At 44.7% G+C, this 19,941-nt stretch overlaps 1 protein-coding gene across 2 annotated transcripts in view; it reads right to left on the reverse strand.

Annotated features, from left to right (window-relative positions):
• The window catches only part of AADAT (aminoadipate aminotransferase), a 170,503-nt gene that overhangs the window by 128,475 nt on the left and 22,087 nt on the right, over positions 1 to 19,941 (reverse strand). For both annotated transcript variants that reach the window (XM_077477205.1, XM_077477206.1), the window contains exon 2: positions 16,577 to 16,645. In XM_077477205.1, the coding sequence (XP_077333331.1) occupies positions 16,577 to 16,645 (69 nt within the window). The remainder of the gene's footprint in view (positions 1 to 16,576; positions 16,646 to 19,941) is intronic.

The raw sequence follows: 19,941 nt of genomic DNA on the forward strand, positions 1-19,941 counted from the left end.
CTTCTCAACTCCTATCATACTCCGTTTGAGATCTGATCCACCTTTTAGAATTTTAATCTTTTGTATGAGGCTCAGGCCTGAGGAAGGAGCATGCACGCTCTAAATGCACGCCATTGTCACCCCATCCCCCCGCTTCCTCCTAGTGACACATGAGCTGTACCTGACTCCCCACCACGGAGCTCTGGACAGCACTAGTGGGGCTGGGACATGGGATGCCCTGGAACATACAGTAGCTCTCCACATAGATGGACTCGGCTACAGCAAGATCTGCCTATACATGCCTGTTATCTTCTATCTTCTGTGAGTGAAATACTCATAAAAACACGGTGTAATCTTTAATGCTGCACTTAGATTGGCGCTGTTTTCTCCTCCTTTGATCGATCTTTACAAAGATGCTTCTAACTCAGCTACAGGCTGCCTATCTCCAAAGTGCCTTCCTTTTTGGGTTCCAAGTACACCAGAATCATTGTCTCATTATAGGAAGTGTCATATCCATCTATTCACCGATTTCTTCATACACTTGATTCTTAAGCCTCGTACACAAGATCGGATTTCGGCAGACAAAGCATCAGACTATTGTCCGAAGGGCGTGTGCCAGGAACTTGTCTTGAATACTAACGGCACACAATTTTGGCCAACAAACACAAACGTAGTGACGTACTAAGTGGAATTTCAGCTCTTGAGCGCCATCCTTTGGGCACCTTCTACTAATGTCGTGTTTGGTGAGCACTGATTCCGAGCATGCGTATTTGTACTTTGGACTTTTGTGTGATGGACTTGTGTACACAGGATACGAAAATCTGAAACAGACCATCGTCCACCGAAAATTTACTAGCCTGCCATCCAACATTTATTGGCGGAAAGTTGGACAACAATTGTCTGAAGGAGCGTACTAACGGTTGGATTTTAGGCAACCAATCCAATCGTGTGTATGAGGCTTAACACCTTAGAGTGGTATTAGTCATATATGTGCCCCTGTCACACACTGTTGCTCCTCCTGAGTGATTTACAACCCTCCTCCTCTTACTCTAAATAAGATTAGAGATATCAAATCCATTAATGGAAAAACGTCCTGTCCATCAGGCTTTAGAAATAACATGGAGTAATAAATTAGCAAAACACTGAGTAGTAGCCTGTGATTCTATTCTAACAACACATCCAAAAGCTGTACTCATGCTGCAGAAATCAACAATACAATGAATTTAAAATGATTGTAAAGTCTTGTTTTTTTCCCCTAAAAAAATAACAAACATGTCATACTTACCTGCCCTGTGCAGCGGTTTTGCACAGAGCAGCCCAGAACCTCCTCTTTTTGGGTCCCTCTCCGGTGCTCCTGCCCCCTCCCTCCCATTGAGCGTCCCCATAGGAAGCAGCTTGCTATGGGGTCACCCGAGCTGAGTCACAGCTCCCTGTGTCCATTCAGACACAGAGTCCCGGCCCAGCCCCACCCCTCTCTCCCCTGATTGACTGATTTTGATTGACAGCAGCAGGAGCCAATGGCACCTCTGCTTTCTCCCAGCTAATCAGGAGGGAGAGTCTCGGATGGCTGAGACACGCGTAGACTTTGCTGAACAGAGATGGGCCTCTGATAAGTAATAAGGGAGCTGATGCACACAGAAGACTTTTTATCTTAATGCATAGAATGCATTAATAAGATTAAAAAAAACCTTCTGCCTTTACAAACACTTTAAGAAAATAGGTAAAAAGAAAAACAGAAAAAAGAAAGGAAAGGAAGGAGAGGTAAATGTAAGTAAGATAAAGGTTAGAGAGAGCTGCAGGGGAAAGTGTGGAAGAATATGACAATGGGTGCGGTACATCTTAGGCGGGGGCCCTGTCAGGCATTTTTATCTCACCAGAGACACAAAGTCTGTGCTTTGTAATGCCGCGTACACACGACCGGACTTTGAGGGACTAGGTCCGACAGACTTTCGACTGAGTTCTGACGGAGTTCTGACAGAGTTCTGACGGACTTTCCAAATGAACGGACTTGGCCACACACAATCACACCAAAGTCCGACGGATTCTAACGCGATGACGTACGACTGGACTAGAATAAGGAAGTTCATAGCCAGTAGCCAATAGCTGCCCTCGCGTCGGTTTTTGTCCGTCGGACTAGCATACACACGAGCGGGTTTCTCAGTAGCAACTGGGTCCGGCGGAGTTCTGTTGGAAAAATTTGAAACATGTTCCATTTCTAAAGTCTGTCAGACTTTTGCAAATCAAAAGTCCGCTGCAGCCCACACACGATCGAATGGTCTGCCGGAATCATTCCGTCTGACTTTTGATGTTGAAAAGTCCGGTCGTGTGTACGCGGCATAATTGTGGAGCCAACCAAAGGTATCTGCTAGAGCCAAGTTTGATGATCTTTTAAAAAAAACAATGTATTTTAAAACTGACAAGCATTTGGCTTGTGTGGCCTGTTAGCTAGGACGGCTGTTGTATACTTAGAGCCAAGACATGGCTAGGTTTTGTTTTTAGGACTGGAACTATTTATTTTTGGTCTTATTTGCCTTAACCACTACAATACAGGGCACTTTCGCCCCCTTCCTTCCCAGCCCAATTTTCAGCTTTCATCGCTCTAGCGCTTTCAATGACAATTGTGCGGTCATGCTACACTGTACCCAAATTACATTTTTATCATTTTGTTCGCACAAATAGAGCTTTATTTTGGTGGTATTTATTCACGACTCCGTTTTTTAATTTTTTGCGATATAAGCGCAAAAAAAGCGGAAATTTGGAAAAAAAACAATATTTTCTTTTTTCAATTTTAAAAGAAATCCAATAAAATCAAATTTTGTCATAAATTTAAGCCAAAATGTATTCTGCTACATGTTTTTGGTAAAAAAAATCCGTTAAGTGTATAATAATTGGTTTGTGTGATCACGGACATATGTACGCAAATGATCATGTACATATGTGTGCAGGTGATCACGTACATATGTGTGCAGATAATCATTGGAACATGTGATTTTAGTGGGACATATGTGGGGGACATGTGTTTTTATTATTTGGGGACATGTCTTTTTATTATTTGGGGACATGTGTGTTTTGGGGACATGTGTGGTGACATGTGTATTGTGGTGACATGTGTGTTTACACTGTAGGTTTATACTAGACTAGTGATCAGTGAGTAAAAAGCTGTAAAAACAGCTCATACTCACTGATCACCAGCCGGCTTCAGCGATCTGCTCTCCTCTCCTCAGCGATGACTTCCGTGTGAGGAGAGGAGAGCCGATTGCCTAGCAACCGGCTGTTTGTTTACATCACATGACGGCCGTGATTGGACACGGCCGTCATGTGATCAGGAGGGCCAGTCACAGAGCCCTCCTGCCGATCCGAGATGCGCCGTGTCTGGGTGACACGAGCGCATCGGGATCGCGCCGCTGCGCGGGCACGCGTGCGCGCGATCCCCCTCCTTCTGAAGGACGTACCTAAATGTCCATTCAGAAGGAGGCGGCTCCCACCCGGCCGTATATGTACATTGGCCGGGTGGGAAGTGGTTAAAGGAGAAGTAGGGCCCAAAGCTCTTTTGTCCCAACTTTTCCTGGGGATCACAGGAGTATACTTTGTTCTGCACTCCTCTGACCTGTATTCAGCCAACAGCTGGTCCAGGCTTTAATGTTGGGATCCACCCAGATGCCACGTCAACCAGACATGTTGTGGAATCGGAGGGGATATCGTGTTATTTATTATTGGCCTTGGAGTTATTGCTTAATAATTTTTTGGTTGAATAATGATTTGATTTGGTATATTTTCTATATTTTTGGATGCATAGAATACAATTTTTGGTTAAGTTCTATTGGCAGATAGCATGTCTAATTTTATTTGTTTTCTTATTTTAATGCACAATAAAAAAGATTTGTAGAATAGTACTTGGCTATGTGTTTTACTTCAAATGACAGTTTGGGAGTAGGCAGATACATTTTAAAAAATACAATGTAAAATTAACAAGGGACACCAACATACCGTATATACTCGAGTATAAGCCGAGATTTTCAGCCTCTTTTTTGAGGCTGAAAGTGCCCCCCTCGGCTTATACTCGAGTCATCGCCGTCTGACTGCTCGATCAGCGTATCGAGCAGACAGACGGCGGACATACTACAATTTGAAAGCCGCGCCTCCTTCTCCGCCTCCGCCTGTGATAGGCGGAACACTGAATTTCCCAGCAGCCTGTGTTCCGCCTATCACGGACATCGTCTCATCCTCGTCCGTAGTACGAGGATGAGACGATATCGGTGATAGGCGGAACACAGGCTGCTGGGAAATTCAGTGTTCCGCCTATCACAGGCGGAGGCGGGGCTTTTGAATTTTAGAATGGCCGCCGAGGCGATCCTGGCAAGGCACGGGACGGAGGCAAGGCAAGGCACGGCACGGGACGGGACGGAGGCAAGGCACGACACGACACGGGACGGAGGCAAGGAGGCAAGGCACGGCACGGGACGGAGGCAAGGAGGCAAGGCACGGCACGGGACGGAGGCAAGGCACGGGACGGAGGCTCGGGACACAGGTAGGCTGGACACACACACACACACACACACACACACACACACACACACACACACACACACACACACGGACACACACACATGGACACACACACACAGGGATGGATGGATGGAGACACACACACACAGGGATGGATGGATGGATGGAGACACACACACACAGGGATGGATGGATGGATGGAGACACACACACACAGGGATGGATGGATGGAGACACACACACACAGGGATGGATGGATGGATGGACACACACACACACAGGGATGGATGGATGGATGGACACACACACACACAGGGATGGATGGATGGATGGACACACACACACACAGGGATGGACGGACACACAGGGACGGACACACACACAGGGATGGACAGGCATGTCTCACCCTCGGCTTATACACGAGTCAATAAGTTTGCCAGTTTTTTTGGGGGTAAATTGGGGGCCTCGGCTTATATTCGGGTCGGCCTATACTCGAGTATATACGGTAGTTGTATCTTTGTTCTTAAAAACTACAGGATAATGGTGTTCTGGTAACTTGCCCAAATAAAAAAAGAAAAGCATAATGATATTATTGTTGCTATCTCTAGAAAAAAAAAGCCTTTGAAAATGAGTTTGCAATAACTCCATCAGTATCACCAGCAATGCAGCGTCATTATTATCCCATGAAATAAGAAGAGAATGTGCGCTGCATTTGGAGATTTCATAATTTGCCATGTCACGAATGTTAATTCTCCATTACGAACGCTAGTTTACAAGACCGACCGCTTCTGCCTTGTTCTTGCTTCCAAGCATGCGCGTTTGTACTTTGGACTTTTGTCCGACGGACTTGTGTACACATGCTCGGAAAATCTGATAACAGACATTTGTCCGCGGAAAATTTATAAACCTGCCATCCAATATTTGTCCACGGAAACTTGGCCAACAATTGTCTGATGGAGCATACGCACAGTCAGATTTTCTGCCAACAGCCTGTCATCACACATTTCCTGTCGGAAAAATCTGATCGTGTGTACGAGGTTTTACAGTCATCAGCTCTCTGTTCACTGAAGACCGAGAAATAAGTGATCAGCTTTTTTCGATCGCTCAGTATAGAGGCAGCATAGGACAAATGGACTGATGCTGCATCCACCTAGGCGAGTAAGAATATATTTTTTCTATTCCTGCAGTTCTCTTTTAAAAGTTGCTCAACCCAAAAAGCATTGAATCTGCTACAACTCACGGTACTTATTCTTGTCACACACTTTCATATCACGTGGAAAGTAAAAATTGGATGTGGAAAAGAATTTAGCACAATTTTAAGTACAGCTAAGCAAATTAAATACTGTATTTATTGGCGTATAACACTCACTTGTTCACAATAAAAATCAGGTGCAAATAGCAGGTGTGTGTTATACGCCAATACTTCAATTTAACTGCCTTGGAGGGGACAAGGAGAGGGGCGTGACGAGCGCCATCAGATTACATACAGTGAGAATCTCCTGTTTACTTGGCCTCTGTAATAGGAAGTTCCATCTCCTGGGCTGCCATTGGACCACTATTCTGTCTATCATAGGAGATTCTCACTGAATGTAATCTGTCAGCGCTCATCCTACCCCCCTCTCTATCCCCTCTAGGCTGCAGATGGGCATCGATCAGGTTTCACTGATGGCAATGGGGAGGCTACTGCATTGCTGGCACTGGTGAGGGTGCTGCATTGATAGCAATGGTGAGGGTGCTGCATTGATAGCAATGGTGAGGGTGCTGCATTGATAGCAATGGTGAGGGTGCTGCATTGATTGCAATGGTGAGGGTGCTGCATTGATTGCAATGGTGAGGGTGCTGCATTGATTGCAATGGTGAGGGTGCTGCATTGATGACAATGGTGAGGGTGCTACATTGATGACAATGGTGAGGGTGCTGCATTGATAGCAATGGTGAGGGTGCTGCATTGATAGCAATGGTGAGGGTGCTGCATTGATTGCAATGGTGAGGGTGCTGCATTGATTGCAATGGCAAGGGTGCTGCATTGATTGCAATGGTGAGGGTGCTGCATTGATTGCAATGGTGAGGGTGCTGCATTGATGACAATGGTGAGGGTGCTGCATTGATGACAATGGTGAGGGTGCTGCATTGATAGCAATGGTGAGGGTGCTGCATTGATAGCAATGGTGAGGGTGCTGCATTGATTGCAATGGTGAGGGTGCTGCATTGATTGCAATGGTGAGGGTGCTGCATTGATTGCAATGGTGAGGGTGCTGCATTGATTGCAATGGTGAGGGTGCTGCATTGATTGCAATGGTGAGGGTGCTGCATTGATTTCAATGGTGAGGCTGCACTTATGTGGACTGATGAGGATACATTGATGGCAATATTGAGGCTGCAGATGGGCACTGACCCTTATTTTGTTTCAAAGTTCCTTATTTAAAATGTACGTTTTTTTCCTAAAGCTTTCCTCTTAAAATGATTGTGCGTGTTATACACCGATAAATACGGTAATTGCTTAACTAAATGACCAATGGCCAGTAATCAAAAAAAAAATAATCCTTGAAATACATGCAATAGCCACAAACAAGCTTCATTCTCACTGTAAAAGATAAACAACCTATGAAAAATCGAACAAATTGCAAAATCCATTAAAAATACATTGACAGTAGGGTAAAACATGCCAACTGACAAATTACACAATGCAATAATCAGGAGCAAGTCAATTGACCATTATTCTCACACAGCAAACAACTGTGACAAACATGGCAAATGAGCTTGTCAGCATTTACAGGGTACTTTTACTGGACTGGAGGTCATGCATTTACTGCATTTACCCTGGTAATATATTATGTCTTCCCACATACTCAAGGTCACATACAGTAACACATTAAAAGTCTGGGTCAAATATACACAGTCACTCGTTTACCTTTTTATCACATGGGCATTATAACATTGGTTAATATCTACATAGCTCTATTTTTGTTGACTTGCAAAAAGTTCAAGAAAAAAAAAAAAGTTATTTTAGTTGCTACCATTTTACTAAACAAATTTACAGTATATATAGGTATCAAAATGATGAACCAATTAAAAATAAACACCATTTAATCCTGTTTATGTAGTCATTAAAAAAAACCTTTTAGATATAGCAAGGTAACCGTTTCAGCCCCGAAAGATTTTACCCCCTTCCTGACCAGAGCACTGCGTCGCTTTAACTGACAATTGAGCAGTCACGCGAAGTGACACCCAAACAAAATTGACGTACTTTTTTCCCCACAAATAGAGTGTTCTTTTGGTGGTATTTGATCACCTCTGCAGTTTTTATTTTTTGAGCTATAAACAAAAAAAAGAGCGTCAATTTTGAAAAAAAAGAAAAAAAAAAAACGCTATATTTTTTACTTTTTGCTATAATAAAAAAAACATTTTTTTTCCCTCAGTTTAGGCCAATATTTATTTACATATTTTTGGTTAAAAAAACGCAATAAGCGTATATTGATTGGTTTGTGCAAAAGTTATAGCGTTTACAAAATGGGGGCTAGATTTATGGCATTTTTATTATAATTTTTTTTTTTTTTACCAGTAATGGAGGCGATCTGCGATTTTGATCGGGACTGCGACATTATGGCGGACACGTCAGACACTTTTGACACATTTTTGGGACCAATGGCATTTATACAGCGATCAGTGCTATAAATAGCCACTGATTACTGTAAAAATGTCACCAGCAGGGAAGGGGTTAACACTAGGGGGCGATCAAGGGGTTATATGTGTTCCCTAGTGTGTGTTCTAACTGAAGGGGGGAGGGGACTGTGTAGGGAAGATGACAGATCGCTGTTTATACTCTGTATGAACAGACGATCTGTCTCTTCTCCCCTCAGAGAACTGCAAACTGTGTACTTACACACACAGATCCCGGTTCTCGGGGTGCCACGAGCGATCGCAGGAGCCCGTCGGTGATCACGACCGCTGGGCATTCGCATTCTAGTGGCACAGGGCGAAGCAACGCTACATAACGTCGTACCGCCCAGCCGTGCCATTCTGCCGGAGTAAAGTAACACTCATATACAGTAGGTGGGAGTTGTTTGAATTGAATGTGCATTTTAAACGCAGATCATAAAATGAATTCCCTTTTATGCCCCATACACGCGGTCGGACTTTCCCACGGAAAATGTGCGATCAGATCGCGTTGTCGGAAAATTTGATTGTGTGTGGGCTCCGGACTTTTTCCGTCGGAATTTCCATCACACAAAGTTTGAGTGAATTTTCCCACAACAAAATCCCATCGTTTAAATTCCAATTGTGTGTAGATAATTCCTACAGACAAAGTGCCATGCATGCTCAGAATAAATTACAAGAGGAAAGCTGACTACTGGCCCATTTATAGCCCCGTCGTACGTGTTTTTTACGACACCGCATTCCGATTTTCCGACAACTTTGTGCGACCGTGTGTATGCAAGACAAGTTTGGGCCAAAATCCATCGGAAACATTTTGTCGTCGGAAAGTCCGACCGTGTGTACAGGGCATAAGAGATTAGTGTAGATGACAATTAAGAATCTGCGTTTGACCAGCTTTGTGTTTCTTTGGAGTCCTTTTGAGGTGCATTTGAACTGCTAGCAAAACGTCAAATGCAGTCTTTCCTGACGCCAACATGGCAGCATACATATGATATAACTCTGTCCCTATATCCACCCACATGACCTGTTTAGCTCCATAAAAGTCTGACTGAGATTACCTCCTCATTCTCATTTTTTTCCTCAAAGATCAACACCTACAGACCGTTACACTCAGGATAAGCTCTTATATGCCAAATAAGGATGAGCTCAGGCGTGTTCGCATGGTCCACATGCAGAGCCCGCCAGGAAGTCGACGCAGCGCTGCGCTAATCACAGGCAGTGAGACAGTGCCCTGATGTGTGGCTGCAGAGATCGGGCAATGTCTCATTGTCTGTGATTAGAGCATCGCTGCGTCGACTTCCTGGCGGGCTCTGCATGTGGACTATGCGAACACACCTGAGCTCATCCCTACTGCCAAATATGTCGTCGTCCATCTGGGTTCAGCCTCTTCCAGAATGCAGTCCCACATCTTAGGCTGCTAAATGCACCAACAAGGTGGGGAGTCCCTTCTGGTGGTGTTTTGGGGCTGAGGTGCTTTCTAATCAGGGACTATATCCCTCTTGTGGGGTCCGGATCCAGCAGCTGGGACTGCATGATGTCTTCTCTCCTATGGAATTCTTTTCAGGTCTGTCCAGTTGTCTAATACACATTTTTTTCCTTTTCTTGCTCTTATGTCTCTAAGACCCCATACACACTGTGCAGCTTTTGTTGTCCGATTTCCTTTAGATTTGCTGAGACCATGTAGTGCAGGGGCCTGCCTGATTTCATACAAATTGAGGCTCTTAAGGTTTGACCTCGTAAATCTGGTAAATCTGAGAAAGAAAATCTGCAGAGGATTTATGATGGATTTTGCAAGAGCATTTCACACAGTTACTCATAAACGTTTACTGTACAAAATAATGTCAGTTGGCATGGACCATTAGGGCGAGTACATGGATTGAAAACTGGCTACTGGTGATAAATGGGGAGTACTCGGAATGGTCAGGGATGTGTAGTGGGTTCCCTCAGGGTTCTGTGCTGGGACCAATCCTATTTAATTTGTTCATAAAGAACCTGGAGGATGGGGTAAAACGTTCAATCTCTGTATTTGCAGACGGTACTAAGCTAAGCAGGGCAAAAACTTCTCCGCAGGATGTGGAAACCTTGCAAAAAGATCTGAACTGAATGGGGTGGGCAACTACATGGCAAATGAGGCTCAATGTAGAAAAATGTAAAATAATGCATTTGGGTGGCAAAAATAGTAATGCAATCTTTACACTGGGGGGAAAACCTCTGGGGGAATCTAGGATGTAAAAGTACCTGGGGGTCCTAGTAGATGATAGGCTCAGCAATGGCATGCAATGCCAAGCTGCTGCTAACAAACAAAAAAAAAAAACAGAATATTGGCATGCATTAAAAAGGGGATCAACTCCAGAAATAAAATGATAATTCTCCCGCTCTACCAGACACTGGTCCGGCCACAGCTAGAGTATGCTGTCCAGTTCTGGGCACCAGTCCTCAGGAAGGATGTACTGGAAATGGAGAAAGTACAAAGGGCAACTAAGCTAATAAAGGGTCTGGAGGATATTAGATATGGGGAAAGGTTGCGAGCACTGAACTTATTCTCTCTGGAGAAGAGACGCTTGAGAGGGGATATGATTTCAATATACAAATACCATACTGGTGAACCAACAATAGGGATAAAACTTTTTCGCAGAAGGGAGTTTAACAAGACTCGTGGCCACTCATTAAAATGAGCAGAAAATAAGTTTAACCTTAAACTACGTAGAGGGTTCTTTACTGTAAGAGCATCAAGGATGTGGAATTCCCTTCCACAAGCGGTGGTCTCAGTGGGGAGCATCAATAGTTTCAAGAAACTATTAGATAAGAACCTGAATGACCACAACATCTCTCAGATGCTCTATTATTTTTGCCAGGTAATGGATGCCTTTGTGATTCAGGCATCATCTCATTCTGAGAACTAGCCAGTGACAGGCAAGTCTTGCTATTCTAGTAATGGGTATAGAAGGAGGGGGAGCAAGGAAGAAGGAAGAATGTATTACTAGGAAATGGGGAGGGGGCTGGGTGTACCCAGATTTCTTTTGTTTAAATTGGTTTCTCTTTGCCCGAAAAAAAAGAAAATGGGTATATATGTATTTTTTCCCCCCTTTCGCACTTCCCTTATTTATCTCTGTTTACATGCAGTCCCCTTTGCACCTTTCGGTTCTTCCGCCAGCATGAGCCTAACACTACATAACCAAGACCACCGCAATCAGGGCAGGACTTAGGGTGGTGTGGGCCCCTGGACTTGAGTCACTTTCGGGCCCTACCATCTATACATTACTGTATTTATCAGCGTATAACACGTGCCGGAGTATAACACGCACCCCAAGTTTAGGAGGGAAGTTAAGGGAAAAAAACTTACATTTAAATGCCCATCAATGCAGCCTTATCAATGTCCATCTGCAGCCTTATCCAGTGTCATTTGCAGCCTTGTCATTTGAAGCCTTGTCATTCCAGGCTTGAAGTTTAAAAATGGCTCTCGGGGGCTCTCAGCGGCTCTCAGGTCCTCTCGACAGCTCTCGGGTCCTCTCGGCGGCTTTTGGGTCCTCTCACAGTCCCTAGCGAAGCCAAGAGTAGCCAAGAGTACTTGGCTTGACTCACAGTCACACCCAGTCCCTGTGTTATGTCCATCATAGTCCATTAGCGGGACTGTGAGCGGAGCCGAGCCGAGTACACTTGGCTATGTATCTCGGCGGGGCCTGCGGGGCCCCCTTTTGGGCGGGGCCCATGGGCTTGAGCCCAGTCAAGCCCAATAGTAAGTCCTGCCCTGACCGCAATACCAGGTAAGGGCCAACTTTGGGTTAGTAAAAAGAATGCGTTATGCCCAGACGAGCATGCCTACTTGTCTATTGCAGCCCCGGCGCTCACACTCCCGCTCTAGGAGGTCCAGATGCCCTCTGGATCATCAGGATTTTTCTAGGGCAGAAAGTGACTCCTCCAGTCCTGGCAGACCCCAGTACAAAGGGTGCAAATGTACGCTTCAGAGAAAGCACTGGTCCAGATGAAGCTACACATTCCCCCTATGTGAAACGCGTTGACGTCAGTTCCGCCCATACGCAACGCCATGACGTCATCCCCATCGGTGCCGGCGAGCCCGTTTACTGAAGGGAGGACTATGATCCCAATAGCAGGAAGGAAGGAATTTGGCGTGCATGTCCATGGACATTGCCTGCCACACAGGCGACGAGCCCTCACATACAGCAGCCCATGTTGGCCTTGCAAACTCAGTGCTTCCTTAAGCAACTTCCCATATGATATGAAGATCCCGCAGAAGCTGAACCTCTGAGAAGGAATATATGTTATTCACAGCTCCAGTCAGCATTCACTTGCCATCAAGAGTGGTAACGTATGGCATGTTTTTACGTAACTGAATCAAGTGGACTGATTAACTCTGTTTATTGCAATCTGGCAACAGCTGTTTTATTGTTCCATTGGGGACATATCCACAGAAGGATATCTTTGGACTTTCTTCAGCACATTATACTTAGCCGCAGTGATATATATATATACCTATGGACGGTGTTACTACTCACATTATACCGGCTATCTGGTTTAATTTTGTCTAGTGTGTTAGATGGAGAATGTATGTGACTTTGTCTAAAACCCAGTCTGTAGGACACACATATTTTAGTACTCCATCCCCACTTTGTTTTTCCTTCCCTTCACTGGCTTGAGCCCCTGGGGGAATTGGTGTTAGCCTTTTTGCCACATTCAGCAATTGCTGTACATTCCACCTATGTGAAGGGCAAGGCTGACACCAATTTCTTTCTGCGTCCGGACGCTTTTTTGTTATTTGTTATATGTTGTCCTGTCCCCCCATTTTTGTGGATGTTTTTGACTAGCCCAATCGGACTAGTCGGCAATTTGTACCAGGAATAGTCTATGATCAGGTTTTTTATAATTTTTCCTACATGTTTTGTATATACCTATAAACATTTACCCATACTATTTTGATTAATTGGAGAATCACCATGTGTATTGCTTTTCTGTAAGCCCCACTTTTTCTGTCCCCCTCTGTTTGGGATACTTTTATATAAATGCTTAAGAGAAAGCACAAAGCTTCTTCTTCGAGGGCTCAGCACCTAAAAGGCAAATGCTGGTCATGTGGAGATGACCCTATGCCAGGAAAGATACTTTGCAGCAACTGCTTCAGGTAGCATGCCAGAGACCAGGAGTATGAGTGCCAGCAGGTGTCAACCTTGCTCAAGAAAGTAGTCCACGACTCCCTGGCAGAATTGTATTTTAATTGACACATTATTGTTGGAGTATAGATCTATGTATATAGCAAGCCAAGAATCCAGGAAATTGCTGCCTGTTTGCTGGCCATCTATCACAACATAAAAGGAGATTTTTCAGATAAGCTTATTTTAGACTGTCAATAATAACTATAAGTTGTATTCCTATTACAATACTGCTGTTATTAAAGTGTATGCTATGAACATAGAACTCATTTAACCACTTCCCACCCGGCCAATGTATATATACGGCCGGGTGGGAGCCGCCTGCTCCTGATAGGACGTTCAGGAACGTCCTTCAGGAGCAGCGGGATCGCGCGCGCGCGCGCCCGCGCAGCGGCGCGATCCCGATGTGCTCGTGTCACCCGGACACGGCACATCTCAGATCGGCAGGAGGGCTCTGTGATTGGCCCTCCTGATCACATGATGGCCGTGTCCAATCACGGCCGTCATGTGATGTAAACAAACAGCCGGTTGCTAGGCAATCGGCTCTCCTCTCCTCACACGGAAGTCACCGCTGAGAAGAGGAGAGCAGAACGCTGCAGCCGGCTGATGATCAGTGAGTATGGGCTGCTTTTCACAGCTTTTTACTCACTGATCATCAGTGTAGTGTAAACACACAACACACCACACAGTGAAAACACAGTCCCCACATATGTCCCCAAAACACACATGTCCCCAAAACATACATGTCCCCAAATAATAAAAACACATGTCCCTAATAATAAAAACATGTCCCCCACATATGTCCCACTAAAATCACATGTCCCAATGATTATCTGCACACATATGTACGTGATCACCTGCACACATATGTACATGATCATTTGCGTACATATGTCCGTGATCACACAAACCAATTATTATACACTTAACGGAATTTTTTTTACCAAAAACATGTAGCAGAATACATTTTGGCTTAAATTTATGACAAAATTTGATTTTATTGGATTTCTTTTCAAATAGAAAAAAGAAAATATTGTTTTTTTCCCAAATTTCCGCATTTTTTTGCGCTTATATCGCAAAAAAAAAAAAACGGAGTCGTGAATAAATAACACCAAAATAAAGCTCTATTTGTGCGAACAAAATGATAACAATTTCATTTGGGTACAGTGTAGCATGACCGCGCAATTGTCACTGAAAGCGCTAGAGCGCTGAAAGCTGAAAATTGGGCTGGGAAGGAAGGGGGTGAAAGTGCCCTGTATTGAAGTGGTTAATGATCATTCCAAAACAAAAAGGGTTACTTCTTATATTTCACATGCTAATTGATTTTTACAAAAACATTCTAATTTTTACACTAAATTGCCTTCAATTACTTGTGCACATAGAAGACGGTCCCTGTGCACAATCATTTTATAAAAGCGGGACCCCCCATCGCTGATTTCCAACACTGCCCTATTTATGTGCTTGCTTTTTTAATAACCTGTTGTCTCTTGATAGGTAACTGAAATTTTTTTTAGGACTTGCACTAAGTGTAGGTTCACATCCTTGCGGGTGTGCCTGATGTATTTTTCAGGCATGTTTTGCATTTTTAAACCCTTGTCTTTTATGCATTTTTGCATGCTGTTTTCATGTGTTTTATCTTTTTTTTTCTCTTTAAGCACACTGTATATAGCTGGTTGCTAAGGCAGGCACCAGAAAGCTGACCGCAGCATCCTTAACAACTGATGAGTCATCAGCTGTCAACGAGGTTCCCTGCTGACAGCTGGATGTAAAAATAAATTAAATAATTGCAAAACAAACGGCGTGGGGTCCCCCCAGGCGCTTCTGGTGTTGTACAGATTCGGATGGGACCCCCCCCATGGCAAAAAATAAATAAATGGCGTGCTCCCCTCCCAAAAAAATCCATACCATGCCCTTATTCGAGCATGCAGTCTGGCAGGTCAAGAAAGGGAGGGGACAAGCGCGTGCCCCCCCTCCCGTACAAGGCCGCATACCCTCAACATGGTCATGTGACATCACAAGGGGTGGCATCTCCGGGTGATGTCAATGCATGGCCATGCCCCATGGCTATATAGGAGATGCCAGACAGAGGGCGACAACACAACGGAGGAAGACAGCAATAGAAGAGCAGCCTTTTTTTGTTTTTAGCAGGTAACCTGTGGCTCGGGAGAAGATGGCAGCGGGAGAAGACAGCTCGGGGCTTCTTTGTTAATAAAGGACTTGTCAAAAACCTTTATAAATTTTCACTGCTATTTGGGTGACTAGGTACCCCATACCCTTTCACATAGGGGGGCCGGGATCTAAGCCCTCCCCCGCCCGCAGACCCCGACAACCACCAGCCAGGGTTGTCAGACAGGCCCTTGTCCCCATCAACATGGCATCGCCCCCCATGTTGAGGGCATGCAGCCTGGTATGGTTCGGGGGGGGGGGGGGGGGGGCGCTCGCTCATCCCCTCCCTTTCCAGACTTCCAGGCTGCATGCTCGGATAAGGGTCTGGTATGGATTTTTTTTGGGGGGGGCACACTATTTTTAAAATAAATTTCGGCATGGAAGGGGTTCCATCCGAATCCATACTAGACCCGAAGGGCCTTGTATGGACCTGGGAGGACCCCACGTAGTTTTTTTTTTGCGATTTTAGTTTTTTACGTTTTTTCTTCTACATTTAGTTGTCAGTGGGGAACCCCTGCTGACAGCTGATGACTCATCGGTTGTTAAGGACGCGGCACCTGGCTTCCTGGTCCCCTCTTTATCAGCCAGCTATATACAGTGTTTTAAAGAGGAAAATAAAAACCACAAAACACGTCAAAAATCACATCACAAATACAACACTTGCGTTTCTGGTGCGTTTCCATTGAAGTCTATTACACGTAAAATGCAGAAAAAAAGTCCCCGACCCTTTCCAAAAACACACCGGCCGCAAAAAGCATACATGTGAATGTGTACCATAGGAAACCATGTTAAATGGATTGTAGTGCGTTTCTGCAAACTGCAAAACGCACTAAAAACCGCATGGGTGTTAACCTAGGGTAAATCTTCAAATTCCGCCTAGGAGAAGCTCCACAGCTTGCTGCCATAACTTATCATTCAATGAGCCTGTCATAAAAGTTGAAACCATTATGGGCTTCCCTACTGGGTCCTTTTTATTTTCAGATTGCTCTGTAGGAGTAGATGATGCACATGAAGTACCTCCTGCTCAGCACTACCAAGAAGTATCCCCTAGACCACCATCACAATTATCCCAGGAGGGACATTCACCACTGCTTCACAGTACTTACTCAGAGCTCGTATAGGTGAGGGTTTCCTAGCTGCACTCACTGCTGTAAGAAATCGTGCGTAATTCATATCTGTGGAAAAACAATATATATATGTTAAAACATATTTTATTCTCACTGTCATATCTATATGCCCTGCTAATTGAAATAGAGGCCCCACATGAATTGCCTTTTCTGCAATGTTGGGAAAGAGATCTGGGGGTATCTTTCTCACAGGCACAAAAGGATAGGATTTTATTTTTTGCTCACAAATCCTCACTGGTGGGTATATATCAAGAAGGAGGCTATAAAAACCTTACGAGGTGGTATAGAACACCGGCATTGCATCAGATAGTTTCTCAAGTATCGGATGTATGCTGGAGATGTCAGGAATCGGAAGGCACCATGATACATATTTTTTGGGAATGTCCAATGTTGAGGGAATCCTGGAAGATAGTTGAGGAAACTGTTGAAACGATTACGGGTGTGTCTCTTGGAGAGATTCCGACAGCCTTTCTCTTGCATGACACCCCATTGTCAAATTAAAAATATAAAAACTCACTGTTAAAACATTTGCTCACTGCAGCAAAGGCTTGTATTCTAGTATTGTGGAAAAGTAATGTATCCCCAACTCCCCAACGAGATTACAGTGGATGGCAAGGGTTTCGGAAATTCAACAAATGGAAGATCTGACTATTACACTGAAAGAACAGGAGGAAAATATAGCAGGATCTGGAATGCCTACTTTCAATATAGGGAACAGACTCTCCTATCTTAGTAATGTTGGTCAATGCTGTGATAGTTATTTAATAGTTAGAGACTGGGAATATGGCTGAGATGGGCTTGGGGGGGGGGGGGGATTGCAGGCCATTCAAGTTCCTCCAGCCCAAACTCGCTAATCCATGTCTTTATGGAACCTGCTTTGTACACTGGTGTGCAGTCATGTTGGAACAGGAAGGAGCCAACCTAAAACTGTTCCCACAAATTTGAAAGCATCAAATTGTTCAAAATGTCTTGGTATGCTGATGCCTTAAGCCTTCCCTTCACTGGAACTAAGGGCCCAGCCCAATCCTCAGGAAAACAGCCCCCCCCCCCCCCCCCCCCGATTTGAACCAGTGCAAAGCAAGGTCCATAAAAAAAAAGGATGAACGAGTTTGGGGTGGAGGAACTTGAATGGCCTGGTCCTGACCTCCACCCGATAGAACACCTTTGGGATGAATAAGAGCAGACACTGCGAGCTAGGCCTCCTTGTCCACATCAGTAGGATGCCATTAAAGTTGATGTGCCTGCAAAGCCAGCAGTCCCAATACTTTTGGTAATATAGTGTATGTCACGACTAGGGATGAGCTTCGAGTTCGAGTCGAACTCATGTTCGACTCGAACATTGCCTGTTCAGCGAACAGTGAACAATTTGGGCTGTTCGCAGCAAATTCGAAAAGCCGGAACACCCTGTACAAGTCTAAGGGAGAAATCTAAAGTGCTAATTTTAAAGGCTAATATGCAAGTTACTGTCCTAAAAAGTGTTGGGGACCTGGGTCCTGCCCCAGGGGACATGGATCAATGCAAAAAAAAAGTTTTAAAAACGGCCGTTTTTTCAGGAGCAGTGATTTTAATAATGATTAAAGTGAAACAATAAAAGTGTAATATTCCTTTAAATTTCGTACCTGGGGGGTGTCTATATTATGCCTGTGAAGGGGCGCATGTTTCCTGTGCTTAGAACTGTCCCTGCACAAAGTGTCATTTCGCAAGGAAAAAAGTCTTTTAAAATCACTTTCCATTGTCAGCTCCCGTAATACAGAGAACACTCAATGAGTGTTCTCTGTATTAGCTGACAATTCATTCATTGATAAAAAACAAAAAAGCGTGGGGGTTCCCCTAAATTCAATTACCAGGCCCTTCAGGTCTGGTATGAAAAAATAAAAAAAAAGTAAAAAAATTGATGTGGGGGTCCCCCTAAATATCCATATCAGACCCTTCAGGTCTGGTATGGATATTAAGGGGAATCCCGCATCAAATTAAAAAAAAAATTGATGTGGGGGTCCCCCTAAAAATCCATACCAGACCCTTTATCCGAGCACACAACCTGGCAGGCCGCAGGAAAAGAGGGGGGACGAGAGAACCATGCCACATGCCCTCAACATTGGGAGGATGTTTTGGGGGTCTGTGACCCTCAAAGCACCATGTTCCCATGTTGATGTGGACAAGGGCCTCATCCCCACAACCCTGGCCAGTGGTTGTGGGGGTCTGCGGGCGGGGGGCTTATCAGAATCTGGAGCCCCCTTTAACAAGGGGACCCCCAGATCCCGCCCCCCCTGTTTGAAATGGTAAGGGGGTACAAAAGTACCCCTACCATTTCACAAAGAAAGTGTAAAAATGGTTAAATAAGACAAACACACTTTTGAAAAATTACTTTATTAAAAATAAAAAAAAGATTCCAGTGGTGGTAATCCACTTTTGCTATCCAGCGATGGATGATCATCTCTCCGTGGTCCAGCGATGGCTGATCTGATCCAGCAACGGGTGATTTTCAGTCCAGCGCTGTCCATACATGCATCCGTCTTCTGTCTCCACTTTGGAGACACTGCGGGGATCCCAGCGCTGACGTTTCTTATATTAGGAGGGCGGGGCCACCCGTCACCTGACCCCGCCCCCTCTGACACTGATGAGGGAAGCCATGGGGTTCCCCAGTGACGTATGGGTGACCCCGCCCCAGGTGCGTTACATCAGAGGGGGGGCGGGGTCACCCATACGTCACTGGGGAACCCCATGGCTTCCCTCATTGAGTGTTCTCTGTATTACGGGAGCCGACAATGGAAAGTGATTTTAAAAAGACTTTTTTTCCTTGCGAAATGACACTTTGTGCAGGGACAGTTCTAAGCACGGGAAACATGCGCCCCTTCACAGGCATACTATAGACACCCCCCAGGTACAAAATTTAAAGGAATATTACACTTTTATTGTTTCACTTTAATCATTATTAAAAATCACTGCTCCTGAAAAAACGTCAGTTTTTAAAACTTTTTTTTGCATTGATCCATGTCCCCTGGGGCAGGACCCAGGTCCCCAAACACTTTTTAGGACAGTAACTTGCATATTAGCCTTTAAAATTAGCACTTTAGATTGTGAACGTTCGAGTCCCATAGATTTTAATAGGGTTCTAAAGTTCACACGAAGTTTTGGTCTGTTCGCAGGTTCTGGTGCGAACCGAACAGGGGGGTGTTCGGCTCATCCTTAGTCACGACAAAACTACCTATTTTAATTATACTTCAGTAAAAAAACAAAAAAACACAAAAAAACTGAATAAGGCCCTTTTCACATGGGGTGGACTCCTGGAGGAGTCTGCCAGCTCAGCTGGGAATCTATCCGCTGATCCTCGCTGAGCAGGCAGA

This window comes from Lithobates pipiens, unplaced genomic scaffold, assembly GCF_037356315.1.
Source record: "Lithobates pipiens isolate NorthernLeopardFrog02 unplaced genomic scaffold, aLitPip1_a1.2 Scaffold_13, whole genome shotgun sequence".
NCBI classification, from domain to species: domain Eukaryota; kingdom Metazoa; phylum Chordata; class Amphibia; order Anura; family Ranidae; genus Lithobates; species Lithobates pipiens.